At 40.7% G+C, this 27939-nt stretch overlaps 2 protein-coding genes across 2 annotated transcripts; both read right to left on the bottom strand.

The window, feature by feature from the left end:
* Positions 1-272: 272 nt before the first annotated feature.
* On the bottom strand, positions 273-17899 carry plekhg6 (pleckstrin homology domain containing, family G (with RhoGef domain) member 6). The gene is made up of 15 exons (XM_084943413.1): positions 17348-17899; positions 13030-13234; positions 12372-12500; positions 11936-12073; positions 11424-11519; positions 11266-11316; positions 10837-10986; positions 8792-8902; positions 6696-6845; positions 6438-6572; positions 5804-5923; positions 5560-5692; positions 5348-5463; positions 2431-3899; positions 273-465 (listed from the first exon to the last, which is right to left on the bottom strand). Exons 1-15 carry the CDS (start codon positions 17365-17367, stop codon positions 288-290), a joined length of 3201 nt encoding a protein of 1066 aa, XP_084799539.1. The 5' UTR covers positions 17368-17899; the 3' UTR covers positions 273-287.
* A 90-nt stretch (positions 17900-17989) lies between these two features.
* tnfrsf1a (tumor necrosis factor receptor superfamily, member 1a) lies at positions 17990-25454 on the bottom strand. Its single transcript, XM_084943407.1, has 10 exons — positions 24999-25454; positions 23560-23761; positions 23351-23465; positions 23117-23242; positions 22842-22997; positions 22670-22748; positions 21894-21937; positions 20438-20625; positions 20233-20350; positions 17990-20126 (listed from the first exon to the last, which is right to left on the bottom strand). The coding sequence occupies exons 2-10, from the start codon at positions 23626-23628 to the stop codon at positions 19837-19839; spliced, it is 1185 nt and encodes a 394-aa protein (XP_084799533.1). The 5' UTR covers positions 23629-23761; positions 24999-25454; the 3' UTR covers positions 17990-19836.
* Between the last annotated feature and the right edge of the window lie 2485 nt (positions 25455-27939).

Genomic DNA, 27939 nt, shown 5'->3' with positions numbered 1-27939 from the left:
ATTTTACATTCACTTCAGAATAATTAATGGTCCAAAATTCAGACAGTGAGGACCGATGTGCTACAAATAAAATATTTGTGCAAAGAAGTATCTTTTGTAAATCTCCTTTCCCTCCTTAGGTTGCTTCAACTTTTTATAAAAAGTCTACCATCCTTGTCAATTCATCGCTCTGAAATTAAGATTCACAGACTAAATTTAGCCAACCCACTGCGACTGACCTCAGCTAGCTGGCTGGCAGTTTAGCGCTGAAACCACTCTGTGGCTACAGCTGCAATGCCGCTTCCGCGCTACACCTGGCTGCACTCGCCATCTTCTTGCTCCGACAGTTCGCCGATACCACACAAGGCCAAAGATCGGTTGATTTCCTCCAGAAAACCATTTGTGGAAGGACGTAAATGATCATTAACTTCTTCGTCATCAAAGCACCAGCCGGGCCAATCCACATTTACACCTTCTACAAACACACTGAAAGGGGGAAACAGAAGGTCAAAGGTCATCATTCTTTCAACATTCACCAGGTCACAATCAGGTGACCTCTTAAAGAGCTTTTAGTCTACCTCAAGTTGGATGATGCATTTTTAATAAGCACATATATATAAAGCAATGTGCTTTCAGTGACAACATTAAAGATAAACATGCAGAATGTCCAGGTTTACCATTATGTTGCTTTTAGTACAACATATTTATTGATGCATTAAGGTGCACATCACTCCGAGTGTAAAGCTGTGTAAACACAGGCTTAAAGTGTTAACTGAGTCTATAAAAAGATTAAAATTACATTTTATATTACTAATTTGACTCTGAAGAGTTGCAACTAATGTTACTAAACTGATGTAGAGGAGGCTATTTTAATTAACGGCGTAGTGAAGAAGAAGTTCAAAATAGTAAAAACAAAAACACAGTAAAAGTAACTCTATACTTCAGTACTTATATCTCTGTTTTCTATAGCATGTAGAATGATATATTAATACATATTATATAGATATTATATGTTACATAATACCTGTTATAATGTATAATGTATAAGGATTATGTATAATGTTATGTATAAAGATCCACAGTTTTCAATATTGCACTAAATTAGAATAAATGTTCCAACAATAATTATACATACTTTTTACTAACCATAAGAACAATATTTACATTTAGAAAAAAGTAAATAAAAAATATTTTAGGAGTGCTGCTGACTCCGGCATAAAAAACTAACTTTAAAACAAGAAAAATGTTTTTTTTTCTCAGTGTTTTGTGAGAAAAAAATTTGCTTCATTATTATTCATTATGTTAATCAAAACCTAAGCGTGCTTATAGCACATTGAGGTTAGAGACAGTAAAGTTTCCACTGTAACAGAACGGTCTATTTGTTACCAGCCTACACCTCACTGAAAACTCATTTAAAGATTAGAAGCTTGATGGGCTTAAAGATATATTTAAAAGTGATGCGTGCTAACTCTGTCCACTATTTTAAGTCAGTGAGTTTTTTTAGTTAAATGTCTGATCTGCACTACAGCGTAAACTATTTGCTTCAACTCAGTCTGTCAGTATGTGGGGCACATGAGAGAAAGCATCCCACCCGACCCCACTGTGGTCTTTACTGTGGTAAGTGCAGTATGCAGCAGAAATCAGCAGCAATGCAAGGCATTATGAAGGTACAAATACTGTAATACCACAAGTGACTTCAAATGTCAATGGAAATTTTAATGTAACAAATCTTCTTTGAACGTTATGGAAAACTGTGGCTTTTAAGGCTCAATTTGCTCTGTTTCATCTTGATAACTCAGCTATTCTGAGGAAAGCTTTTATACCCATAACGATATAAAGACAAAATATGTAATATGTAAATCTTTTGAGTTGATATGATAGGTGCATGTTTTCTCTGATTGTTGTCTGTGTGTGACAGTAAATGTTCAGGGCTGTTGTTTTACATGTATTCCTAATGTCTTTATTCTTAGAGGATGAAAATCACTTGCCTGGCAGTAATCACTTGTTTTTAAATGTTAAGTAGTCCTGGTAGTGCTCGTTTACAGCTCTGTGTTTATTCTCGGACTCTACTAGAGTAGCTTTGCATGATTCACAGTTCAAAATAGGCCTTATTTATCTTGTACTGGGCCTTGTTGCAGCCTCAGGCTGAAATAAGCCAGCTTTCTTCTCATTAACGCCTCTAAAAAATAAAAGTTTTCTCAACAGCAGGTGGGTGGGGTGCACGCTCTTACAGTCAGTGCAGTGTGCCTGAGAAGACCATATTAGGGATATGGCCCCTCTTTGACGTCATTCGTAGGTTGAAACGAACATTTAGAGCGAAACAAAAGCCTGAGTTTTTCATTTGCAGGGATTAGATAAATGACAGAAAATGGAGAAGGATAAAAGGTCCCTTTTAAATAAAATGTGAATAAGAATGAAAACAAAGGGAACTTATCACTGCCATATACTGACCTGTTCCCCTGCTCATCTTCATCTCCATCTACCAGCTGCTCCTTCCATCCTTGACTCACGCTGAGGGCCTTGGGTCTTGCTACTTCCACTTCCTCCAAGTCTGTGTCTCTGTCTCCATCACTGCGTGACGGCGAAGATGTGGCAGAAAATGAGGGAGAAGGAGAAGGGTATCTTGACCTCAGATTTGTTGTTTTTAAATTTCTGTCTTTTTTAAATCCTCCTCTCCCCCTGTCTCTGTCTTTTGCTCTTTCTAAAAGGCCCTCCAGTCGTGAGGAATGTTCATCGTCTGCTTGGGGTGGCGTCTGTAAGCTACTGGGGCGAAGTCTGGCTTTTCCTTTTGGTTTCATGTTGGAAACGGAGGAACTTCTGTGGGTTTTTATTTTGGGCTTTTTGTTTTCAAACTTCCTGTCAGGCAGCTCAGATTCAGAGAAGGCTTGGGGATCAGAAAAGACTCTATCATTCCAAAACGTGTCTGGGTTTGACTTTAGGGTGCCCAGTTTGAGTGTCTGCTGTGGATTAGATTGGTAGGGCATGTTGGTAGGAAGAGAGTTTCTTTTCAGCTTTGGGTTGTAGTCTGAGCCAAAATTAGAGGAAGAGTAGTTGTTTGAAGCAGCCCCAGTTTGTTCCAAACTCTGAAAAAACTCCTTAGATGTGCGAAAAGTGGCTGGATTTGTGCTTACTGGTCTCCTCCGTTGTATCCCAGGTGACTTTATATTTCTGGAGACCCACGCCTGTTGAGGTGTCTTAGTGTCTCCAAACAGACTGCTACTGGAATTTCTCCCTGTGTCCTGGTTCACGGAGAGGGAATCTGAGTCTTTTCTTGTTAATATTTCTTGTTGACTCTGCTGTCTTAAAAACTCAGGTCCCTTCATTATTATCGGTTGATAATTAGATCGTAAAGTGTCATCTTCATTTGTTGGGTAGTCAACATCTGGGAGTTCACCTGGTAAAAAACTGTATTTTCTTACGGTGTTGTGTTTAAATGGCAGTGCAGCACTTGTGAGAGAATCCAGAGGAGGGAAAGACTGTCTCAAAGTTATGCTCTGCTCCTCTGTCATCTGAGATTCAACAATTCTGTCTTCATCCTCCCCCTGGGTTCCACTTTGATCATGTCTCACTCCCAATTCTATCCATTCATGTCCCCTGAAAGCCGGTGAACGCCTCTTGCGCCCGATTTTGTCCTCAGTGTTATTGGGCTCTGTGCACCAGAAAGGTAACTCAGTTTTATTAGTGGTCATCTCATCTGGAGATTGATACGGTTCTGGCTCTGCCAACCCATTTATCGAGTTAGAGATAAAAGTATCATCAGTGGATTCGTCCATCGAGGTCTCCATTCCTGGCTGTGCAACAGGTTGTTCTTCTGTCTCCACATCGTCTGTCATTGCTTCTTTAACAGGGTTTTCATTTTGCTGGTTTGTCTCTGTCTCCTGTCTGTTGTGCTCTGCCTCTCTCAACTGCCTCAGTGTTTCCTAACAAACCATCCAGAGAAAAAAAGTGACTCAACTGGTTCACACATAAAAACACCCATTTACCACCTACTGGTTCCACACATTTCCACCAAAAAGTTGAAAGTACTGCCGTCACGCTCTAACGAAGGAGCTACGACACAAAATTAATAAATGGCTTGCAAATGCAGCCCACAGATTCTATCTGCCATTCATTTTTACATGAAGTACCCCAAGTTCTACTAGCAATACTATGTCAATACTATGTTTTAGATGTTTTATGAAACTGGATTGAATTGTGGGCGGGTACTGAAAAGGCACCTTTGAAGATCAAAGCCTATTTTAAATTCTTAATTTCTTTTACTGGACTTTATCAAGATAAAATTTAACCAGGATCTGCAGTTTGGGACAAATCTCCCCGTTTGGGGCAGTACAAAAAAATCAGGCAGTCTTGTAAAGTCTTTTGCAGGACTTAAGATGAATTATTTTTTTTTATCAAAAAACAAATGCTAGATAGACCAAATATGACAAGTTGTGCAACAAAAATGAAAATATCCGTGGATATATCAGTGAAAATATCACATCAATACAAGCCAAATTCAGGAGGTTCAGGATCGGACTCTAATCATAACTGAAAAAAAAAAATTTTGTTAAATATATGCATATTTTTAATTTTTGGAGCCAACTTTGCAGATAGTCTGATAACTCAGATTTAGTTCAAAATATATTGGAAGGCACTAAAAACACAACAATGTGCTGCACAGTCACTTCACATGCCGGCCTTTTTCCACTGCTCTACATACCACTGACATAGACTGGCTAACAACAAGAACATCCGCTTAAGCTGAGACAAAACATAACTCAAGTGCACAATGATACATTTCCAGTGAGAAGATGGAAAATTATGCAAAGCAGGACAGTAAAAAGTAGGCATGCATTCTTGCAGCTTTCTGTTCTAACAGGTGACGACAAAGTAACTTTTATCCAACCTTCCATTTATCCTCAGTGTACAGCAGCTGAGCTGTTCTGGTCCCCTCCCCAATTGGACCAGTAGTGACATGTTTAGTTTTCCTTAAACAGCTGGCTGCCTGAGTAGTGTCCAAAAATGATACGGGTTTCTCTGCTAACAAGGCCAGGGATGGAGTTGCTCTCACTTCTGGAAATCTGGCAGAATTAAATATTTTTCTGGAGGAATTTAAAAAAAGATTCCAAAACATGACTATCCAGAGTCATGACTGAAAATAGGTCACTGAGCTTGTGTCTTATTTATATCAGTGTTAAAATAGCAACACTGTAACACTGAATGACTGCAATAAGAAGATACTTTTAAAGTTCTGTCAACTATGTGGGGTCTAAACCAAAACCTGACACTGTCATTCTCATAGCAAAGGGTATGGTGCTCTTACAGATAAAGTTTAAGCCAGACTACAAAGATTTCAAAATTTCTAATATTTTATTTTATTTTCTGTTACCTTCGCTTGGTGGATGGTGGACACCCATATGGAGCAATTCTCTGAGGTGCTGGCGACAAGTATGACGACATTCATAGCGCTCTGAAGCTCACCTACCTCCACAAGGAGAAATGAATCTGAGAGAAGCAGACAGACAGTTAGACTGTTCTTTTTATAATAATTAAGCTACATCCAAGTGTCTCGACTCTAGTCTAAAAGAAAGTGCAACACACAGCCATCTTTCAGTGGTATGCAGTACATCCTGTCGAGGGCCAGAGGAGGTCGAACCACCTTCAGCCGCTCTGTTTTCTTTTGGACTTTGGTGAGTAGAAGCACATCTGAGAAAAGCAGAGCCACCAACTCCAGCTACATCATACCAAGAAAAGGGGAGACAATTAATAAATACAAAGTAATTTGTAGTAGTTTTGAGGAACGCAAATTAAAATCATAATAATTAAGTGCACAGTTTTTGCTCACTTTACTGTCTTTCCTGCCTCGAACCTTCAAGCTCTCCTCACGCAGCAGCTTGCGTACAACTTCAGAACCTACACCTTTGATGGGGCACGTTAGGTCAAACTTGCAGACTTCTCGGACATGCTGTCAATGAAATCAACCTCATGTAAATATCAGTAGCATTTCCTGTTTCCTGTTCACTACATTACACGCTCTAGTGATTATAAACTCAACACTGACCTGCTGCATCTCACCAATATGTAACCCACTCTTGTGTGAATCCCACCATTTAGAAAACCACAACAATAAACTCAGTGCCCACAGAACTTAGTCATTACAGCACTTCGTGCTTTACATCCACAAAACAAAGTAAACACAGATGTGACATCTAAGCTCTCGCATCTTTGAATTCAACTTTTTCTCTTCTCCAGATTTCAAGCCACACAAACATCAATGCACTTTTTATGTATAATGCACTGTGTAGACTTAAAAAAATTTATTGCAGTAAAACAAAAGTACACTTTCAACACAGAATGTCCTCTGGGCTTAAGAATGAAGTAAGTCTGTTTATTTTTTGTTGAAAGGTCAATCCATAAGCTACAAAATAACTCCAAAGAACAGAAAAAAGTGACAAAATGATGACAAAGATGTGTTTTACCCTGTCGATTTCCTCATTTAGTCCATCCACCTCATACCCATCCAACCTCTGAGCAGAGATGTTGAGTGCGTGTTGCTCATCTTTTAGTCGCAGGTAGTCATTGATACCTTCCAAAAAATTATTTACACTGAACAACTGTACAGGGGAACAGACAAAGGAGGCCAGTGTGATGCAATGACTCACATATTGCATCTATAAAGGGAAAAACATTCTGTGGTGAATTTAAAAGGATTTTATTTAAAGGTGTCTAATCCTCACCATGCCTCTGAGTGTGTGCTCCACATGAGGGTCCTGAGTGTGTTTGAGCACAGCTTTGAGCAGCAGGGGATACTTTGTGATCCTCTGATGGGGTTTGGCCTGCATGTCTCCAAGACGCATCCGATCGCCCTGAGGATGATTCTCTACCCACTGGACAGGACAAAAAAACACAAGAATATGAACTCAACTTGATGCTTTCAAAATAAAACTGATAGCCTGACAACCAAGTTTCTTAAAACTATCCAGTTAAGTTCAGGACTCATTGTAATAATGCACAATTTGTGTAGTTTTGCCTCTGTACACCACAACAGCGGATGTTACGTGACTAAACAGCAGGCATTCAACTTCAATTCAATGGGTTCAAGAAAAAAAATTAATTATTCAGCAATTTAGAAAAACTTTCTTTACGCATCTAGACAAAGTGACAAACAGTTTCATGGTCTGTTGTTATTTCTTGACAATGAAGCAGTCATAATATCTGCAAGTGATTCAAAGTTCCCAGTAATTTTGAGTACGAGGCCCAAAGAGATGTCAGGGAAAGTGAAATAGATGTCACACAAGACATTGTGACAGAATTATTTCCACGTTTAAGACAAACAAGACCAACAACACAGCAACTAATCAGGTCATAAACATGGCTGCATCATTATCAACATCTACAATCAACAGACGCCTCCATGAGTGCAAATATAGCATGTTTACAACAATGCGCAAACCACTGGGTACGCTCAAGAGCAGGACGGACAGATTAGATTTTTCCATAAAACTACATATACTACATATATCAGACAGAATGCTACAAAACCAATCGGGCAGGGCTTCACAGTGCAAATGGATAGTGACCTGAAGCAAAATGCAAAAGCAGTCCAAGAGTTTCTCAAGGCAAAGACACGACACGTTCTGCAATGGTCAAGTCAGTCACATCAAACAGAGCAGCTTTTCAGTTACTAAAGATAAAACGGAAGGCGGAAAAAAGAAAACCACAAACAGCAGCAACTGAATTTTGCTTCACTGAAGGCCTGGCAGAGCATCTCAGGGAAACAGCATTTAATGATGTCCATGGCTTCTACACTTTTCTTTTGTTAAACCCTTTGAATTACAGCAAGTCCTGCTGTACCACCATGAGTAACCGATAGAAGGAGCAGATTCAAAGAAAGTAAATTCAATCACATATTGATCGTTTGATTAAAAACCCACTGTGGTGATGTGGAGAGACAGAATTGAAAAAAAAACTGTCTTTATCTAACGAATGCACCAATTATATATTTGAACGCAGCTAAAATCATCGACTTCACAGTGATTAAACAAGAAGGTGAAGACAATTCACAGAAGTCTCTGATTTCTCTATAATTTTATCAATGAACTGCCAGAAGACTCAGTGACTGATATCAGAACCACCTCTAAAACCTTCTGAATGAAACTATAACTGGAAAAAGAAAAAAACCTTAAATTAGTTATTTTTGTTTTAACAGCCACACCCTCATTGCCCAGTAAGCGCCAGTTCTTGGTAAAGGAAGGCTTTAACTGTTAAACACAAGGTAGCACTAGCTGACTCTGCTGGAAATATCTACAAATATAGAACTGGTTTTAGTTTAAATATGATTATGTTCATCTAAAGGTACTTTCTGACTCGTCACAGCGATGTTTGTGATGATTCTGATTTTTTTCGACACCAGACGTGACCATCCCCACAAGGATTTCGCTTCTTCTCTCAGGGACAAAGTGAGGATCTTTTGCCTGTTAGCCAAATATGTAAGAGATGTTGTAGGTCACACTCTTCTTGCAGCCTCTTTTCCCATAAATCTTCTGCACAAATCTTTGTGAACTAGATATCTTTCACACTGCTGTTAAGGCTGAATCATTTGGAGAAGACGTTGGTGCCCGTCAGGAAGCAGCTCTAAGAAGTCGCCCACAAGCTTATGAAAACATTACAAACCACAAAACACAACCAATAGCAACTGAACTTTTAGTCAGTCATTAAAATGAATTACATTGAAATAATAACTGGGTTAGTGTGGGAGAGCAATTCTTTGATCTTCAGATGTATAGAATGCATGCACAGGCTGTATATGGATGTTACTGCTGCTTCACTGTACCTGGACGTAAGTGGAGAAATGCAGGTTGTTCTCCATCTGCCTGCGCGAGAATTCAAGATTGTCTTCCTCCTTCAGGCAGTATTCATGATAGGAAGAGAAGCGTTTATGAAACTGGGGGAAAAAGAAAAGGATAAGTCCCCATAAAGTCACATCAGTATGTTTATCATTATTATTAACGATGCAGAGGTTAGCGCTAGCTTTAACGCCGCCATCTAGTTAAATATGCCTTTTTAACCCTTTGATACTTCACTTTGCTCCATTATGACGCACATGAAGAGCTTCAAATTTCCCTGTTGCAGGAACAGTTAGGCCCATAGTTTGTTGGACAAAGACACAATTTCTTTGCAGTTTTACCTCTGTACACCACTGCAGTGAATTAGTAATCAAATAATAAACATGTGATTGAAGTGCAGACTTGGATACTTGGTTTAGTTTTATCTACAGTAACTGTAAAAGCTGCTGTTTCAGGTTGAGACCTGGTGACTGACTTGACCATTTCAGAATATCCCATTTCTTTGCTTTGAGAAACCCTCGGGTTGCTTTTTTTAGTCCTCATCCTTTTGCAGTCTGATCAGTTTTAGAACACATGGATGAATGCTGAGTACTGTTTAATCTGGCTACCTTGTTCTTCAGTATACCCAGCGGTTTGCACCTTGCTGTTAACCCTCTGCATTTAAATTCATCAAGGCGTCACTTGATTGTAGACTGTGACAATAGTACACCTACCTCCCCACAAGTGTTATTGACTTGGTTAGATGTTGTGAAGTTGTTTTTTCTTAACCATGGAAGTAATTCGCTAATAATAATATACAGTAATAATATAAAAATGAGCATTATAAGATAATAACCTTGTCATCATGCACTTTAGTTATCTTCCTCGGTCTTTCTTTTGGTTGAGCTGAGCTGGTTCACATAGTCTTTATTTTTAAGACTGTACATGCTTTACTTATTGGTTTATTTATCTGTCTTGGTTTTCTTTTCTTTTTCAGTCCAGTGATGACCTCCCTCACTTGCATCGACACCTCTTTGACTTTCGATGCTTTCTGGAGCAGTCTAATTTGTCCTTCCTGTTTTTGCGTGTAACCAGCGGTTTGCATCTGGTTATAAACCTGTTTACTGTTCAAGAAGGCGTAGATCTTTATAATGATATCCCCCCTCACCCACTTCACTTACCCCCCCACCCACTTCACAAACTCCCCACCCTCATACTATGTTCTTGACTCGGTTAGTTGTTGTCTTAACTGTGGAAATAATTCTGTCATCATGCACTTTGCCATTTTCTTCTGTGGTCTTTCCGGTCTACTGTTTGTACTGTCTCTCTGATAAGTTTGTGTGGAGTTTTCAGCCGAATGACAGCCTCCCTCACTTGCACTGTCAACTTTGGGTCTTATATTTAAAATTACCTTGAAAAGCTTTAAAACAAAAACCCAGCACTTCAAAAATTGTGTCTGGTTCATTTGCCATGAAAGAACAAGCCAACAGATATCAGCTGGCCATAAAACTGTCCATCAGTCAGGTGTGCATTTTTACAAGTTTGTAAAAATGGAGGACTTTGTATACAAATGTCTGTAATGTCCCAAAGAGTTTATGCAAAGTTTTTGCAAAACTCATAAATTAAAGCTCAGAGTCTGCTCTTCAATTGCATCTTAACTGCTTCATTTAAAATCCACTGTGATGGTGTACAGAGGCAAAACCACAAAAACTGTGTCTTTGTCCTAAAACAATATGCACATAAATTTACACAAGTAGGCATAGAAAAATGGCAGAATATATAAACATATCCCAAGTGTTTCCACATGCAGGACTACTTTTATGTATTACTTCATTGTACGTGAGTAAATGTACTTATATGTCATACATCTGGTGGATGTTTTGTTCCAAAACAACGTGCAGAAAAGCAAACTCATGTGGAAACAAAACCAGTACCCACATAGAGGTAAAGCATGATGTAAGAGGTGCAAATGAAGGGGGGGAGACTCTATAACTGACCGGTAATATAAACTGTCTGCACGTACAGTATCATTCAGACTGGGGGGGGAACTTACCTGGAGGCATCCAGGATCTAACCTCATGGGGTCAAAGGGCTTGCCTGTTTTTCGCGCTTCCTGTAACATCGGATAAACCACCTCCTGCCAGAACTGCTGATGTTCTTCGAGGATGGAGGGGAGGTTGGAGAAAAGCTGCTCGGGGGTCACCTTTTAAAACAGGAAGTGCGACAAAAACAAAAACATGTGTTTAACTCCCCTGCTTTGCTATATTTTCCGACTTCTCAGTGGAAATGTGTTGTTGTGCTACATGTTCCACTTGCACTCGAGTTGTATTTTGCCTCATCTTAAGCGGATGTTCTCGTTGTTAATCAATCTATGTCAGTGGTAAGCAGAACAGCGGAAAAAAAGTCCTGCAGGTGAAGTGACTGTGCAGCAAACTGTTGTGTTTTTAGTATTTAAATGATAATGCATGCTTTGCACACTGACCTCCTGGAGAAATCCTTTTTGGTGCAATTGGACAAGAGCCGCAATAACCAACTGTGGGAGGCAGACACAGCTTTGTTATACATTATGTGGAAACTCCCTTTCTCCGCTCTGAAACTTTAATGTAACTGACTGTAAGCAGCTAGAGAGTGACATCTTACGTCTTTTATAATAAGCAGCTTGTTGATGAAGGTGAGTTCAGTATAGACAAACTCCCACAGCGCCTCCTGCTGGTGTCTCTGCATTTTTGACATTGTCTGAAAAGAGGAAGCAGAAGAAATGTCAGGGTCATCAGAAAGAATGTCAAATGTGCATATTGTGTAATGATTATTGTCATCAACGAGTCCCACAGCCAGAATAAGACCAACAGAGTATCAGTTCCTCTATTACTGTTTGCCACCCCCACAGCCAACAGTTCACACAGGACACAAGCTCAATTGTTCCTGCCAGAAAAATGTGCTTTTATTTCCTAAAAAGGCAGTGAGTAAGAAGCATGTACAATGGCATGGTTTATTGAAATAAACAATTTGTGGACTTCAGCGCATTTAGACCACATGAGAATAAACTACAGGATGTCAAGCCTTGGCCAATGAATTGATCTGTTTTGTTCTTTTAATTTGATTTGTTGGCAGTAAGAAAAAGAAATATATACATATAACGATAGTGCCCGTACTGAATGAGACTGCACTATATCTGTCCAGCTCGTCTCCAGCGTGGTTCCCTGAGTTTCCTCGTTCCATCTCCACCTGAGATCCTCTGACAGAGAGAAGGCCTCCAGGACTTGCTTCAACCCATCCAGTTGACTTCGCTCCTGGGAAGTTGTTATAAACCATTAGAATAAATAAATAACAAAGAAGAAGAAAATAATCAGGCAGGGAAATGAGGGGAAAATATGACGTTCTACTGAATCAGTCCTTCCTTAATAGAAATAGATGTTAGTTTTGGCCACAGGTTACATCTAAAAGTATGACAGTGGAACAGAATGAACTGCACTGCTGCTGTAAATTTGGGCGTTTGAGTGGGCGTTTGAGTGGGCGGTTGCCTTTACAGCAAGTCTGTATCTGTTCCTTAGAAAACCAGCATGTAGTTTGATGAGCACAGCACAATACCTCAGACGCTTTGTCAGACACTCCTTGGCTGAACAGGACTTGTTTGAGTGCAGTTCTGGGTTTGGCTCCTGCAGAAGTTCCTTTACTCAGAGTTGCAAAGTCATTCACGACCTTTTGCTTCGTTCGCCTCTGGAAACACAAAAATGCAGCGGGACATCTGAGCATGTATGCACAAGAGAGGATTGCAATGAAAATAAATGAACTGAAACAGTGTAACACACCTAGAACTGAATCTAAACTTAATGCACGGTACTTCGGTACAGAAGAAGTATTTTACAAGTCAAGGTTTTTGTCATCTTAGTGAAAGTACAGGGATTTTTATCAATAAAATATTTAAATAGTCAAAGTAAGAGTGCTTCAAGTGCCAATTTATAATTTTCATAATGACATATTTTTAATATTTAAGTTGCATAAAGTGTTGATCTCTATAAACATCAGTATAATGTATGAAAAATACTTCAACTAGTTTTAAATACTAAGTTGTCCAGAATAAGTCAATAAGCTGCAAAACAAAAAAGGAATAATGGGTTTCAGCCTATAAACATATACAAGAAAATTACCTTAATTAAAGTACTCAAATAAATCTACTTAATTTCCCCCACTGGTGCCAGAACAGTAGGCTTGCCCCATCCTTACAATTCTGTCCCACTCCACTTGCCTGATAGCCGATTGTGCTGTACTTGTGTTTGTCTGCTGCCCTCTTGTGGTGGATGTTTAGGTCTGCAGCTTTCCCGTCAACGACATCAGGCTCTCTGGTTTCCGTCTCCCTCTGCCTCTCTCCATCCACTGTCTGCAGCACCGTTTCTTCCATTGGTGATTCACTCCCCCCTCCGTTGTTTACATGCTGTGCGTTTGGGATAAGGCTAAAGAGGAGCACACAGAGTTACTCAGTGCCATTATAAAGTGTGTGATGACTTCTTCAAAAAGAAAACAAAGCACACAGTGTCCCTCCATTTTTGCCTCAATTCTTTCTGCTTTAGTGTAAAAAAATCTTTACAGACTTTCTGAACGACTTGGAAAACAAAAAAAAAGATGACTCTTTGATTGTGCATGTATTGATCTGCTTATTTTAATTTAAGTTCACTGTTCACTGAGTTTATAGAGACAAAAGTGAAGCAACTCCACTCAACTTCGGTCTTCTAAACATTCGTTCATTGACAAGTAAGGGACCTCTCATCCAAGACCTCCTATCTGACCGTAAGTTTGACTTTTTCTGCTTAACTGAAACCTGGCAACAACCTGATGACTTTTCTCAGCTAAATGAATCTACTCCTCTGGGGTTTGTTTACTTTTCTAAACCCCGCTGCTCAGGTCGTGGGGGTGGTCTCGCGATCTTTTTTCGCCAGCACTTGAAAGTCCTGCCAGTTAATGTTGATACCTTTAGTTCTCTAGAGGTCCTTGCATGTGAGCTGACTGGACCCATTCCCACCATCATAGCTACTGTATACCCCCCCCCCCCCCCCCCCCAAACCTAACCCTGTCTTCCTCAGTGACTTTGCTAATCTACTAACCCATCTTTCATCTCTCTCCCCAAATGTGATCTTGGTGGGAGCTTTCAACGTTCACATGGACAATAATGACCTTCTGCTCACCAGAGACTTTTCCTCCTGTCTCGACTTTCCCACTCACACTAAAGGACACACCCTGGACTTGGTCTGCTGTTCTGGTCTTACTCCGTTGAATCTTTCTGCTACTGAAATCCCCATAACTGACCACTTCCTCCTTTCATTTAATCTCACTCTCTGCTGCTCTTCTACCAAGCCAACCCATCTCATCTCGTTCCGCAACATCAAGAACATTGATATGGACATTCTCACTACCAGTTTGGACAATGTTCAGATTCCGGACTTCTATTCTACTCCTGATGATTTGTTGTTATATTATAATAATTGTCTATGCACTGTCCTTGATTCTCTGGCTCCTGTAAAAACCCACTCTGTTTCCTTCGCTCGCTCTGCTCCCTGGTTTACCTCTGACCTCCGAGCTCTGAAGGCCAAAGCTCGGCAGCTAGAGCATAAATATAAGAAATCTGGTTTAACTGTTGATTCAGAAATCTATAAATATCACGTACTTCAGTATAAAGACTCCATCAGCAAGGCCAAACAAAGCTTCTACTCTGGTATTATCAGTTCTTATGAGGGTAATGCAAGGACTCTGTTTTCAGTTCTCAACAAACTAATTCAACCCCCCCAACGCTTTACCACCACACTTCTATTCCTCTGAAACCTGCAACTCCTTGATGCTGTTCTGGACTACGAAAATCAATAACATCCACCAGCAACTCAGATCAAATGTTGTGTCTACGCCCTCTCCAGAACCTTTTCTCCTTTTTGAGCCGTTTTCCACTTTTCATCTTCCTGATTTATCTGATATTTCCGAGTTCATATGTAAATCAAAGCCTGCCACATGTCATCTTGATCCTATGCCCACGGGGCTTGTGAAATCCTGCCTCTCTTCTTTACTCCCACTCATCTCTGCTATCATTCACTCATTCACTCATCTCACCACCGGTATCGTTCCCTCCTTATTCAAGACTGCTCTAGTCACTCCTATACTGAAAAAACTTTAACAACCTCCGTCCGATTTCCAATTTACCCTTCATTTCTAAGATAATCGAAAAAGTGGTTGCAGCTCAACTTCATTTACACCTGGTTAATAATAATAATAATAATAATAATAATAATAATAATAATAATAATAATAATAATAATAATAATATCTACGAGAGATTTCAATCTGGTTTTCGCTCATGTCACAGTACAGAAACTGCTTTACTTAAAGTCACTAATGATCTTCTAATCAGAGCTGACTCTGGTCTTCTCACCATTCTCGTCCTTTTAGATCTGAGCTCAGCCTTCGACACCATTTCTCACTCTGTACTTCTAAGCAGACTTTCCTCTCTCAGCATCTCTGACACACCCCTCGCCTGGTTTCAATCATATCTCCTCGACCGTTCCCAGTTTATTCAACTAAGATCATTCCGCTCTCGTCTATTCCCCGTCACCTCTGGTGTACCTCAAGGCTCAGTTTTAGGCCCTCTTCTCTTCATAATATACATCCTCCCTCTAGGTACAATTTTCCGCAAATTTGATCCTCAGTTTCACTGTTTTGCTGATGACACCCAGTTATATCTCTCTTGCAAACCTGATTCCTCCCTCCCACCTTCCTCCCTTTCAGAATGTCTATCCGAGTTAAAATCCTGGTTTGCCTCTAATTTTCTAAAGCTCAATGAGGATAAAACTGAGATCCTCCTTATTGGCACCAAATCCAACCTTTTGAAGGCGAACCCTTTCTCACTCACCATCGATAACTCCACAGTTTTCCCTTCTCCTCAGGTTAAGAGCCTTGGTGTCATCCTAGACAGTTCACTTTCCTATAAATCTCACATCAATAATCTCACCCGTTCTGCCTACTTCCATCTACATAACATTAACAGATTGCTTCCTTCTCTTTCCACCCAGTCTACGTCCATTCTTGTCCACAGTCTTGTTACCTCCCGTATTGACTACTACAATTCTCTTTTGCATGGTCTCCCCCAAAAATCCCTCCATAAGCTTCAACTGGTTCAGAACTCTGCTGCTCGCATTACTACCAGAACCCCCTCCTACCAGCACATCACCCCTGTTCTTCAGGAACTTCACTGGCTCCCTGTGAAATTCCGGATAATATTCAAACGTCTTCTGCTCACCTTCAAGGCCATTCATAACCTCGCTCCTCCTTACCTTTCTGACCTGTTAACCACTACCTGTTCTGCCCGTTCACTTCGATCTTCTTCTTCTATCCAGCTTGCTGTACCTTCCTTCCGCCTCACCACCATGGGAAGCAGAGCTTTCAGCTGCTCTGCTCCCAGGCTGTGGAACTCTCTGCCCCCAGAAATAAGAAACATTGGTTCTCTCCCCCAGTTTAAATCCCAACTCAAAACTAATCTGTTCAAATCTGCATATTCACTGTGAATCCACTGTTTGTTAATTTTATCTTGTGCTTTTATTTTATTGTTCTTATTCTGCCATTGTTTTACTAAGTGTTTTATCCTATTGTAAAATGTCCTTGGGTGACTTGAAAGGCGCTCATAAATACAATTTATTATTATTATTATTATTATTATTATTAAGATACATGGCAGATTTAATAACAAACGTATTTACTTCCAACAAAAAAGATTAAATAAGCAGGACAGTCACAAAAAGACCAGATGACAAAACCAGTCAAATACACGTGAGCTCCTGTCTGAAGTGAGTGGTGCTCTAATACTGACCCACATTCTGACTTTAAAGGACCAGAGTGACACGGCGAATACGAGCAGTGAGCCGTCTGAACAGACTGCTGATCGCACTGATTAAAACAGGACACCAGCAGTTTTTAATGACTCCAGGTCTGTCTGTTATTATTTCTACCTTGTAACATTTCCTGCAGTAGCTTAAGCCCCCCCTCCCCACTGCACCATTTACAGCTGTAGCCTGCGGTGTCATTGTTACACTGGCAGGATTAAAGCTTCAGGTGTGTTTTACATTAATGCTTTTACCAGGATTCCTACTCTCATTTGGACAGTCTTAGAAAGTATCGTAAAAGCAAAGATTCTCACACGAGCAAACAGATTCAGTACACCGCACTCATCTGCTGTCACTCTACTGTCAAACATCAGCGCACTGACTCAGGTGCTTTCATCACCATGTCATACTTGTTTACAATCACTGCCTATATCTTACTGTAACCCAGTGATTAGTGAATTATAATTATATCAGAATTACAGCACTGGATCTTCTTTAAAACATGATGATTAGTCAATAAAGACAAGCCTGTTGGTAATTTTATAACTTCAGCAAGCCAGCTAATCAAATCAGAGTCCGTGAATCTACACATGAGCTCTGACGTGTCGGGGCCTTGCTGTGGTCAACACATAAAACAAACTGTTCCTTCAAAGCAGTGTCTACCCTTTAACCAACAGCTGTTTTAACAGATCAAATCATAAAGTTTACCTGGACTTGTCTGAATCCATTTTGTTTCACAGAGTCATCTTTGGTTTCTGTTAGCTTTCTCCACCTCCTTTCTTTCTAGCTTGCTTGTCCCTCCCTCCCTACTCTTTTCATCTGCACCCCTTCCTTCTGCAACTGGCCTGACAGGAACGACTGGATTCTGCAGTCAACAAATCAGCGCTGAGGGTTGGTTAATGTGTTGCAGTTAAGGTGCTTAGTGAAGCGGAGGTGGTGCCTTGCTTCTTTGAAGGTGATCTGTTTTGTTGTTTCTTGTCAATCAGGATTATTGATCACCCCGAACAACCAGGAAAGTTTAAAAACAGCAGCAGGGTGTGTGTGTGTTCGTTCAGCTATTCATTATATGAGAAACCAATAAGGGATACAGAGATGAGATTCAGTGTTTTATATTGCATGCACAGGGAGTTATGGGGAAGAGGTCTAGGCAAAGGAATGTAGCTAAGGAAATAGAATTTTTATAAAACTATCAGGTTAGGTTAAAGCAAAACGTCCTTCCATTTAAAGCCACAGAAAGAAAGATAACATTTCGTGTTAATGATTAAAGCCACGTTGGAATGCAGACTGGCAGCCTGCCTGCAGTGAAATATGCACAATTACATTTTTCACACACGTAACTCAGACACAGAGAAAGAGAAATGACACATTTATTAAAACTTGAGTTTTACATTTGATTGATGCGCAACATTGATTGACAATCATCATCCAGTCGGTAAATTTTTTTGTTTTAAGTATAAAACCATTTGAAAATACACTTTTCAATTCAAGTGTTACTGGTTGCTATGTGAATCTGCACGGTGAAACAACTGTATTATAAAAGTCGCTCAGCTGAGAGACACTGGGAACAGGTGTGTCCTCTTTTCTATAACAGTATGAATAATGCTTGCATGATAGGGTTTCATTGAAAGCTTATCATTGAATGTGGCAGCGGTCAGCCCTACTGTAAGTAGGAACCACAAAGTTTCCAATACAATTTCAGTGGTCCTCAACTGCAGGGTGGGCCTCCCTGTGTGGGTGCAGCACCAGAGGAAGAACATGCACAATCAAGGGGTAAAAAGCTTGTCAGTATTACTGTGCTGACCTTCATATGACTGAAATTCAACTAGAATCTCTGTCCCTCTTTTTTTTTTAAGTTCCTTCCTCATCGATGTTAATGACTGATAGAAACCGTGCATGAGCTCTTGCAAGGGAAAGGAGGTGGGGGTGGGGGGGTGGATAAATTGATTTTTAAGTTGAAGCATGCCACAGAATGTTTGTGAACCACTGTCCTATTAAAACATTACCTGTTAACTCAACGGTACCGGGATTAAATACACCACTTCCCTCTAGAAAGAAATACATGTTTTGCAATAATAAGTTTAACTTGTAACTATTTTTTTAATGGCAACTATTTACAATAAAAAAAAAAAATGGGTAGCTTAAGTTAAACACACTAGTAAAGTAGATACATTTGACTCCCCTAAAAGTTAATAAAACTACATAGAAATGCATACGGTACAAAATGCATCAACCATTTTAATAGACTTGTCATAGTGATAATAAAGAAATAACACATTGGTTACGGTGCATTCAGACTGCAAGATTTCAGCAGGAAAAAGCTTTAGCAGGATATTAAGTTTGAGGTATGCCGATCGCACAGTGATAACACCTCCTGAATCCTACGCTGCAACGAATGAGTGCAATTTCTCCACCACTCTTCCATCGTACGTGCCAACATTTACCTGGCATGACTCAGCTAGACCTTCTTCTTTTGGAACCTCAAACATTTCTTTTTGCATGTTTTACCTCAAAATCTATTTGTCTGCTTTGGCATTTCTACAATTGCACCATCACATTGTCTCACGCTACACTTGCATTGCTCATTTTGGGTTGTTTTTTTTTTTTTAAGTTGTCAGATTTGTTTCTGAGGCTACTTTTGGTCACAAAACTGACTCAACGCCCAACTTGGGACTTCTCTACTGGTGCAGCGTAGGACCGTCATTCTAGAGCCAGAGGAACAATTAGCCTTTAACACTGGTCATGTTAATGAATGTCTGCGTCTTTGGGAAATATAGTTTGCTTTGGGGAGTATAGCTTGGTTTGGTTTAAAAGGTACAAAATAGCTGTAGGATTATATATAATGTGAAGAGAGTAGCATCAGTCTTCTCAGATATTGCTCAGCAATAAAGAAATAATCCTGGTTTTCAAAATGTAAAAAATACTCATTGTAAAAAGCTCTTTGAAAATGATCTGAATGCAAATGTTTTCTGTGACTCTTTCAGCCGTTTGTTCATTTGCTCTTAGTTGTTTCTTCCAGTCATCTCGCTGTGTGATTGTCAAAGAAGGACCCAAAGTCTTCAGTCTCATATGTGTACTGTGAAATAAAGCTGCTGCTTTTGTTGTAGCACCAGGCCAGTTTGGCATCCACGATTGAGTCCTTAAAGCCAGCAATACTTGGGCTCATAAGCATTTTGTTCCTCTTGGCACGTTTTACAGAGTTACTGAATGCCATATTTTGTCTCCAGTTCCTCAGCCGCTTTCCCCAGGTGCATATTTCTTAGTTTTTCTAATAATTCATTGAACAGTGGCCTGTGCAGCATTCCACCTCGTCCTCCTCCACCTGAACGTAAGGCCCACACCCGCAGCATCTGGTAGTGAGCCTCCCGGCAGGATCGGTGATCCATCTCTGCTTGTTCAATCTCTGTATCAGTCACACTAAGACAACGCACCAGCTGCTTCACCTGCACCACAGGTACCAGATCCAGGACGGCATAGATCAGCTCAGAGACTGTTGGGGGGAGAAATGAATAGGGGTATTGAGCAAAAGCGATACAACTGAGCACTTTTTGTTGAAGCTTGCACACTCAACCTCTGATGAGGAGCTATACACTCACGATTGATTTCCAGAGGGACACAGTCAGGCAGTTTGGACGTCTCCACTTGGGCCACAGAAGTCTGAGGAACCTCTGTCACAATGGTCTCCAAATGTTCCTCACTGTTCACTAAGACCTGCTATAAAACAAGAGCAGATCCTATTTATTGTCTGCAGATTGTAGTCCGAACTGAGAAAAGTAACGACAGGCAGTTAAATCAAGGTACCTCACAAGATTCCTGGGAAGCATCAGATCGCTGGGAGGACCGTAGTAACCTTTTTTTGGTTTGTCGTTTCGTGATAATGTACGTCATTAAAACCACCAACACCATCAACACTAATATTCCAGCTCCAGCTCCAGCAATTATATTGACAAAAGAGTCCAGTTCATTGGCCGTATTTTCTTTTGAAGGAGCTAGAAAGTTATAGAAAAAAATAGATCCATATTAAAACATAAGAAAAGAAAATGTACAGAAAATGTAAAGTTTTACTGGAGTTGAGAATTGAAAAAACATACATTATGTCTTAGTCAACAAAATTCTTAATAATATTTTAATATGCTTAAGTACATCTATGATTAGGGATGGGTATCGTTTAGGTTTTATCCGATACCGGTGCCAAACCGGTACTTTTGAAACGGTGCCGGTGCTTAAACGGTGCTCAAACCGGTGCTTAAAGAATGGAGAACACAAAATTGGTCCAGAAACCTCTCATGTTCAGCTGTTTTTTTGTAAAAAGATAACAATGTTAGCCTTTTCTGCAGCTATGGGGCATATATGGTATCACTCTTGGCTGGAAGCAGTGCTTAAACAATGGAAAAAACACAAACTTTGTCCAAAAACCTCTCATGTTTAACTGTTTTCCACTTTTTCTTTGGTCATTTTAGCCTTTTTGGCCAGGGTGAAGGGAGTATCTGCCATCAAACAAGAAGACAGCTGCATGTAACTATGATGATGTTTGCTAGTTCACCTTACATGCATTAATGTAATAACGTGGTTAGCCTACTCAAAGTAAATTACACACGAACAACATTAAGCTCCTCACGCAGAGAAGAACAGCTGCTGCTGCCATCATCATCCGTCATCATTTCTGCTACACTGGCAGGGCTAGGGGCCAGGACTCTACTCTTCCGGTTTTTGGGGGATGTTGCTAACTCCGGGTCCGATAACAGGCACCACACCCGCAGTAGATGTGCTCGGTGTGAGGTCTCGCAGCAAGCTATCAAATACGGCGCATTTCTCGGCTTTTAAAAAAAACGCTATGCGTCGTCAGGTGTTTCATCGGATTTGAGGTGTTACCTCCTTTGCACAGTATCAGCTTAAAGCACTTGTTGCAGGCTGCTGAGTTTGCATATTTTGCTGTGAAGTACAGCCAGACTTTTGACCGCTTCGCCTTGGGCATTTTTAATCTGTAGCTCTGCTCTAAAAGAACGTACGTACCTGGACCCGCCTACTATCCTCGGAAACGTAAAATGATTGGCTAGAATCTAAAGTGTATCACAGCTCAGGGAAAAAAAAAAGCACCGAAATAAAGCACCGAAATGTGCGCTGCTTTTCGGTCTGGTTACTACCGTTTATGACAGAACCGGTGCCATCATGGCACCGGATACCGGTACCCATCCCTATCTATGATTATTCTATTTGCTCACTCTTTCGTGAGAAAGAGGGCCTGGTTGGTGCTCACCTATTGTGGGTTTTGAACACAAGTGGTTGCACTGAGGAGAGCAACTGTGGAGAAGAGAGAACACGTTTCATAACACGGACGAGGAAGTAGCATCTTAAAGAGGAAACGATTCACATGACAGCCAAGATGCCTTTTTTACATCATCATATGAATTCAAGCAATTTCATTGTCACACTTTCAGTACTGTTTCAAAGTCACCACTAAGCAACTAATTAGTGTTGAATTAACACTTATTCAGCTGTCACAATCACCACTAATTGCTACATTTATTTGTTAGAAAGAATGTAGCTCAGGATTGTTGAAAGTACGGGCAGTAAGTTCCCCTGGGCTCTCAGGTTTTTTCCCATGATAAATACCACTGTACCTATTCACATGCTAAATTATTAACTAACACAAAATGTGGGTTGCCATGATTTTTACATTCATCATTCTATTTTTTTTAAGTATAAGACATCCACATAAGACATCTGTCTACATCGGCTTGACTCGAGTGTTTCTAAGACTTATAAACATTTACTTCCTCCCTGAGTGGGACAGACAGACCATGTGTTTAACAAATGAGAACTTGTTCAGTGACTGTTCACATCTCAGGTTTTCATGTGTCATAACTTCTCTGTTGCCAACAAATGGAAAGACTGAACACGCTGAGAAATGTGCTGAGAGTTTCAATTCTACAAACACACTTCCCCGTTAACATTTAAACAAACAATCCCAAACAGTGAAATAGGAACAATGCGCGCACACACAAAGCTCACATACAACAGTCGTATGCTCACCTCTCGCACAGTTTGCACTTGCCGTTGCCTTTGTAGTAATTGTCCTTACATCTGCACACAGTGTTATTATCTGGTGTACCTGTGAACAGCAAGATTGTTTCTATTTATACTCACATGAAGAAATGCATTATGGGCTATGACTGGATGGGTACTGGAAAAAGTTAAGGCTTACATATCTGCATTTCCACTTCATCGGCTTTGCACTTTTTACAACTGCGACACTCATAGTTTTCGCTGTCAATTGTATACTTGTAATATCCATCTTTACATCGACACTTAGTGTTCTGGTTTCCTAAACATGGCGACACCTCGATTTCATTCTTTAAAGCTGCAGAAAGGAACGCACACACACACAAAAGAAAATCGAGTAAGGCAAACCTGAAGCTGATGATATACTTCTAAATCTAACATGTTAGACTGAGTCAGGAAAAGATAAAGTTGCTCTACCTTTGCAGGTTCTGCAACGCAGGCAGTTGGGGGAGTAGTTCATAAATTCTAAGTACTGTCCTTCCGGACACTGTGTGCAGGTTGATCTCTCTTTGGGACCATGACATTTTTCTTGAAGCTTAAAACCTGAAAACAGGAAGATCACGCGTAAAAACAACAAGTTAGCTTGATGATGTCTCAGATTATTTGCTTGTCACTGTGGATATATATGACATGCAGTGGCTCATACAGTACCTGGACTGCATTTGTTGCAACATATTCCATCTTCAGTGTGAAACTCGTCAGGTTTACAGTTCTTATTAACTTCCTGTGACTCTGGTAACGATGCCAAAGTGGTGATGAACATGCACTAAAACAAAGAATTTACAATGAATATCCAAAGAGAAGTTCCCAACAAGGGAATTTCGCATTTCTTCATGCAGTGACCTTTAAGGTGTTCTCACCATCAGGCAAAGTAAGGTGCCAAAAGAGGCTTTTTTATTCCTCTGTCCTCTGTGCCGAAGGGCCTCCATAATCAAAATGACCCAAAGTCCACTAATTTGAGGAAGTGTAGTTGCATAGCATAGCTGCTGCACTCCATCAGCCCCCGATCCTCGCACTGGCCCCTTGGCTGCTGTGTAGGATTGCGGTCTGTTCTCTGGTCAGCTGAATGGTAATTAACAAAAAGGATTTTAGGAATAGGCACAGTACAAAAATCATAAAGCAGGATTTTGGCAGAGAGCAGAATGCATTTTAAGGCTCTAATCGTGTCAGCCGCTACCATGTTTGCTTGTGCACATTAGAACTACTCATATGCTACAGTATTGTGTGGCCAGTGATTGGTGGTTGGCAGGCAATGAAATGGAGTTCCTGTCATAACATTAAGACATACTGTGCTTTTATCAGGTGTTATGGTTGCATAAATGCTAAAAATGTGCTATTTAATCCAGTTGGTAGGTGAATGCTAGGCAACAAAATGACATCATAACATCTGATGATAGATAAGAACCCCCCCAGACCTGCCAAGTTTGGTTGCTCAACTCCTGATAACATAGAAGGAGTTTGCATAGAGATGTGGAGCATTATTAAAAATTATTTTTTACATTTAAATTCCCAGAAGTGAAACAAAGTGAACCCCGGGTTCACATTGTGTCCATAGACTTGTATTGGACAGAAATTTTAAATAGATTAGATGAAATGATATGTGTGGTAGAGGCTGAATTATCAGAAGTGGTTTTCCCAGCATGGTGAGGAGATGAAACGAAACTGTCTGCAAGCCGCTGCACAGGTAATAATTTACCTCATTTATCTCACAAATGTAACGCCACAGGTATACGGATATGTAACGCGTGCGGGGGCTGAGGCTGCAAATGTTTTCGCCTGGATTTTTATTAAAGCTGACTATTAGCAGAGCGGTGCTTTATACAATCCTACACATAATACTGCACATTATGCATCTTCTCCCGTTAACAAGCCCTTAATTCAATGAATTTAAACACCTTAAAGAGGACGAGTTTGGGTGTGACTACTGTGAAGACAGTGTGATGCCTAAAGAAATAATTCACAGAGAGATTGATTTTGTGCTCTGTAAACGAAGGTCGCATATCTGCGCCACTTGTTTGGGCAGCTTCCCTCTTCGCTTCCCTGTCGCGGTCAAAGGCTGAGATTAGAGCAAACTTTGCCTTTTCGAGTGCTTTTAAGCGCACAAAAACTCGACGTGTCTTATTTTTACGTATTTACAGATAACACTGACGTGTTTGAGAACTTAATCTGCACTTGTCATTTAACTTTTTTCTTGTCACTGGTTTCGATTTAACTACCCACCACACAAACGCCCACCACAGTCTGATATGAATCGCTCCTTCCCACAGACACACTGCTTAGATATTTAACCGTCACTTACCTGGACAACCACCGTCACTCCGAGGAATATTTCTTAACTTCAGCTCCTTGCGTGGAAATCGGCATTTAAGTTACTGAAGTACACATATATATTTTAGAGAAAGCAACGCAACAGAACTGCTGCTGCCCAGTCTCTGAAGAGGAGAGGCGGTCTCAAACGGGAAATGCTGTGACGCGCACGTTTCACAGGAATCCGTTTCACAGGCAAACTGGCAAAACTGCACCTGAGGTTCAAAAACATAACAAACCTGTAGGAAAGCCGTTAAACCAGCAGACGAGTCAACTTCAGTTCAATAAGGACAATAACAAGAATCATAAAACACTTGGGATGTGGAGCTATCTGTAAATAAAAGCACACTACGATCATTTGCAGCTTTTTAAAAAAATGAATTGGAAATTTCTACATTAAAAAAAGATATTAAATTAAATTTTAGACTATATATACACATATATCTAAGGGAACAATCCACAACCTAAAACATAGAGTTAAACATCGATAGGCCAGTAGCTTGACCGGATACAAAGAGTATCTCGGAGAGAGGGCGATTTAGTCTTTCCCAAATACAGGGAGGGGTTCACCTCGGTGCGAAAGACTGCGTGGGCTAGTAGTTCATACTAGCATTGCATTGTAGGTTTTCATATTCAGAAAACCTCTGTAAGCAAGTGGCAAGAACTGCAAGCCGCTGCACGTCCACGCACCAGTGTGAGTGCTTAAATCTGGCATCCATCCATCAGTCCTCCATCGTAGTGGCAGCAGACTAAGCAGGATATTCCAGACAGTCTTCTCTCCAGCAACGATTTCCACTTCGTCATTGCGGGGGAGGGCATCGTATATAAATCAAAATATTGAACAACACCCCTTAATCTTTTAGCGCCATTAAGGAATCACAGAAATTATCTATGAAGTCGAGACCAAGTGAAGTTACAGAGTGCTGAGCCACACTGTGCAGAAAAGTCGCCAACACTCCGCTGACTCCATAATTGCAGAGTTAATGGCGTGGCCAAACAGCTGTAATAATAACGTGTAGGTGTAGGTGGCTCAGTATTTATGTATGTCTCAAACGGGTTCTGGGTCTTTCTGTGCGTCTGCTCACAGCTGGGCAAGCCCGTAAACCTCCCAAAGGACGGACCCAGATAAAAAACATAACCAAACAAGATCCAGAAGCGTTTTGGGGCCTGAGCTGTGATCTAATGAATGAAAAGGTAAAAGATTGCCTCCCAGGGGATAAAGAGGAATTTAAAAGCCAGCACAGTGATGAAAGGGAGGGGACATTACTACATATCATGTATGTAGCTTTCACATTTGTGTCACAAGTACCATCATTGCAGGCAGGTGCTGCCATCTGCTATGGATGCTTAACTGACCTCTCTGCAGGCCATGTTGTTCACATTATTAAGGTGTGCCAGCTGCTTTTTGTAAACGGGGTTGCTTATTAACTACTCTTTAATTAAAGACAACGTTGAAACGTTAAAAAACGTTTTGAGGGACCCAGGGTCCCTGAGCAGTTGTGGACCTTTTTATATTTTGTGTGTGTGTTCACTGTTATTTTTTTCCATGTGTGTATGTATAGGGAGGTGTGTGTGTGGTTGTGGCTGTAGCCAGGAGGCCGGGCTGCAGGCACCGTCCGGCCTGAAGATTGCTGGCCACGCCCGAGGAGGATGCCACACACCGGCAGCGGATCAGCATCGGCGGAGGGAGCTACTTAATGGTGTGGTGAAGCCTCCACCGACGCGGGATGATTCTGTCACGGTTTGCCAGGGCAAGCCGTGGGGATGTGGAGGAAAATAGGACCCAAAACGCAGGACTCTTCACTGCAAACGGTGCGTTTATTTACAGTGCGATAAATGATAATACATCCCCGTGCTCTCCCTTTACTCCCGTGTTGTGTCTTCTTCCCAGCTTCTGTCAGGGACCTGGGTCTGGGCACGTCTTTCACTTTCTTTCCACACTTGCAGTCTATGACATTCGTCTTGCTCTCTTCTGCTTGAATGTGCCAAAGATCTGAAAATGTCCTATAAAGGGATGAACCTTTAATACCTTTGTATAATTTTACTCCTAAACGAATCACCAAATGAGTGGACGCTGAGTGGTTAAGCCATTACTTTGAAATCATTAGTTATTCTGGAAAGGACCTGATAAAACGTCTTTGCATACTGTGAAATTGACTACAGAGATTAAGTATAGGCTGTAAGGCAAGTATCACTTAACTATATTTATAGGCACCATAATTTTTAAAAGAGCATCCTGTAGTAGACCAGTCCTTTATTAAGGAGGCCAGCAGAGCGTTACCTCACGCGACTTTGCTATTACAGTATACTAAAGAGCTCATTCAGCAGAGCAAGACAAGTGCTTCCTCAGAAAAACCACATCCTTCCTTTATAGTTAGCAACAAAAAAGCATCTTCATCTCTTCACTCTTCCTCCCCCCTCTCACCCAGTCTTCCTCTGTGTCACACATAAAGTGTCACTTACACTAACCCGTTTGGCATACATAGGTCTTTGCAGAAATGCACATGCAAATAGACTGTTGATTCCCCCACACAGTCTTTTAGTCCAGCTGTGAGGACTGACTGGCTCATCTCTGACTCAGCATGCAGATTTTGTCAACTAAAAAGTGGCGTTGTTTATCTGTTTACTTCATAACAAAAGAGTCAACATGTTCCTGGCAAAAGAACTTTTGAAGTTCTGTTCAACTCTTACGGTCAAGCATCAATACTGATACTGAAACCTCAAGATAAGCATGACCAGTTTTGCTGTAACCAGTTCATGATCAGCCATGGTCTTGTTGCACAGTCATCTCTCATCCAGTCATCTCTGTATTCTGTTTGAGTGTTGCTACTCAGCTATAGTCACACTTGTCACTTGAGGCTGCCCCTATTTCCTTAAACCTAGTCCCCGTTTCACTGTTGAAAGGAGGTCACGTGCTGTGGCTTGGTTTCTGT

The sequence above is a fragment of the Perissodus microlepis genome, chromosome 11 (genome assembly GCF_051167445.1).
Source record: "Perissodus microlepis isolate ML-2025 ecotype Zambia chromosome 11, ASM5116744v1, whole genome shotgun sequence".
Lineage (NCBI taxonomy): Eukaryota > Metazoa > Chordata > Actinopteri > Cichliformes > Cichlidae > Perissodus > Perissodus microlepis.
The sequence above is the reverse complement of the archived record's forward strand: the minus strand, read 5'-3'. Positions and strand labels throughout refer to the sequence as shown.

What these genes read in the sequence shown, in the direction of transcription:
- plekhg6 (XM_084943413.1), bottom strand. Translation starts at nt 17,367, where the DNA reads ATGGATTCAGACAAGTCCAG. An exon ending in ATGGATTCAGACAAGTCCAG is followed by an intron (nt 13,235 to 17,347) that starts GTAAACTTTATG and finishes GCTCCTCTTTAG; the next exon opens with CCTTATCCCAAACGCACAGC. An exon ending in AAAAAGGATTTCTCCAGGAG is followed by an intron (nt 10,987 to 11,265) that starts GTCAGTGTGCAA and finishes CTGTTTTAAAAG; the next exon opens with GTGACCCCCGAGCAGCTTTT.
- tnfrsf1a (XM_084943407.1), bottom strand. Translation starts at nt 23,628, where the DNA reads ATGGAGGCCCTTCGGCACAGAGGACAGAGGAATAAAAAAGCCTCTTTT. An exon ending in GCGTTGCAGAACCTGCAAAG is followed by an intron (nt 22,998 to 23,116) that starts GTAGAGCAACTT and finishes TCCTTTCTGCAG; the next exon opens with CTTTAAAGAATGAAATCGAG. An exon ending in AAGTGCAAACTGTGCGAGAG is followed by an intron (nt 21,938 to 22,669) that starts GTGAGCATACGA and finishes TCTTCTCCACAG; the next exon opens with TTGCTCTCCTCAGTGCAACC.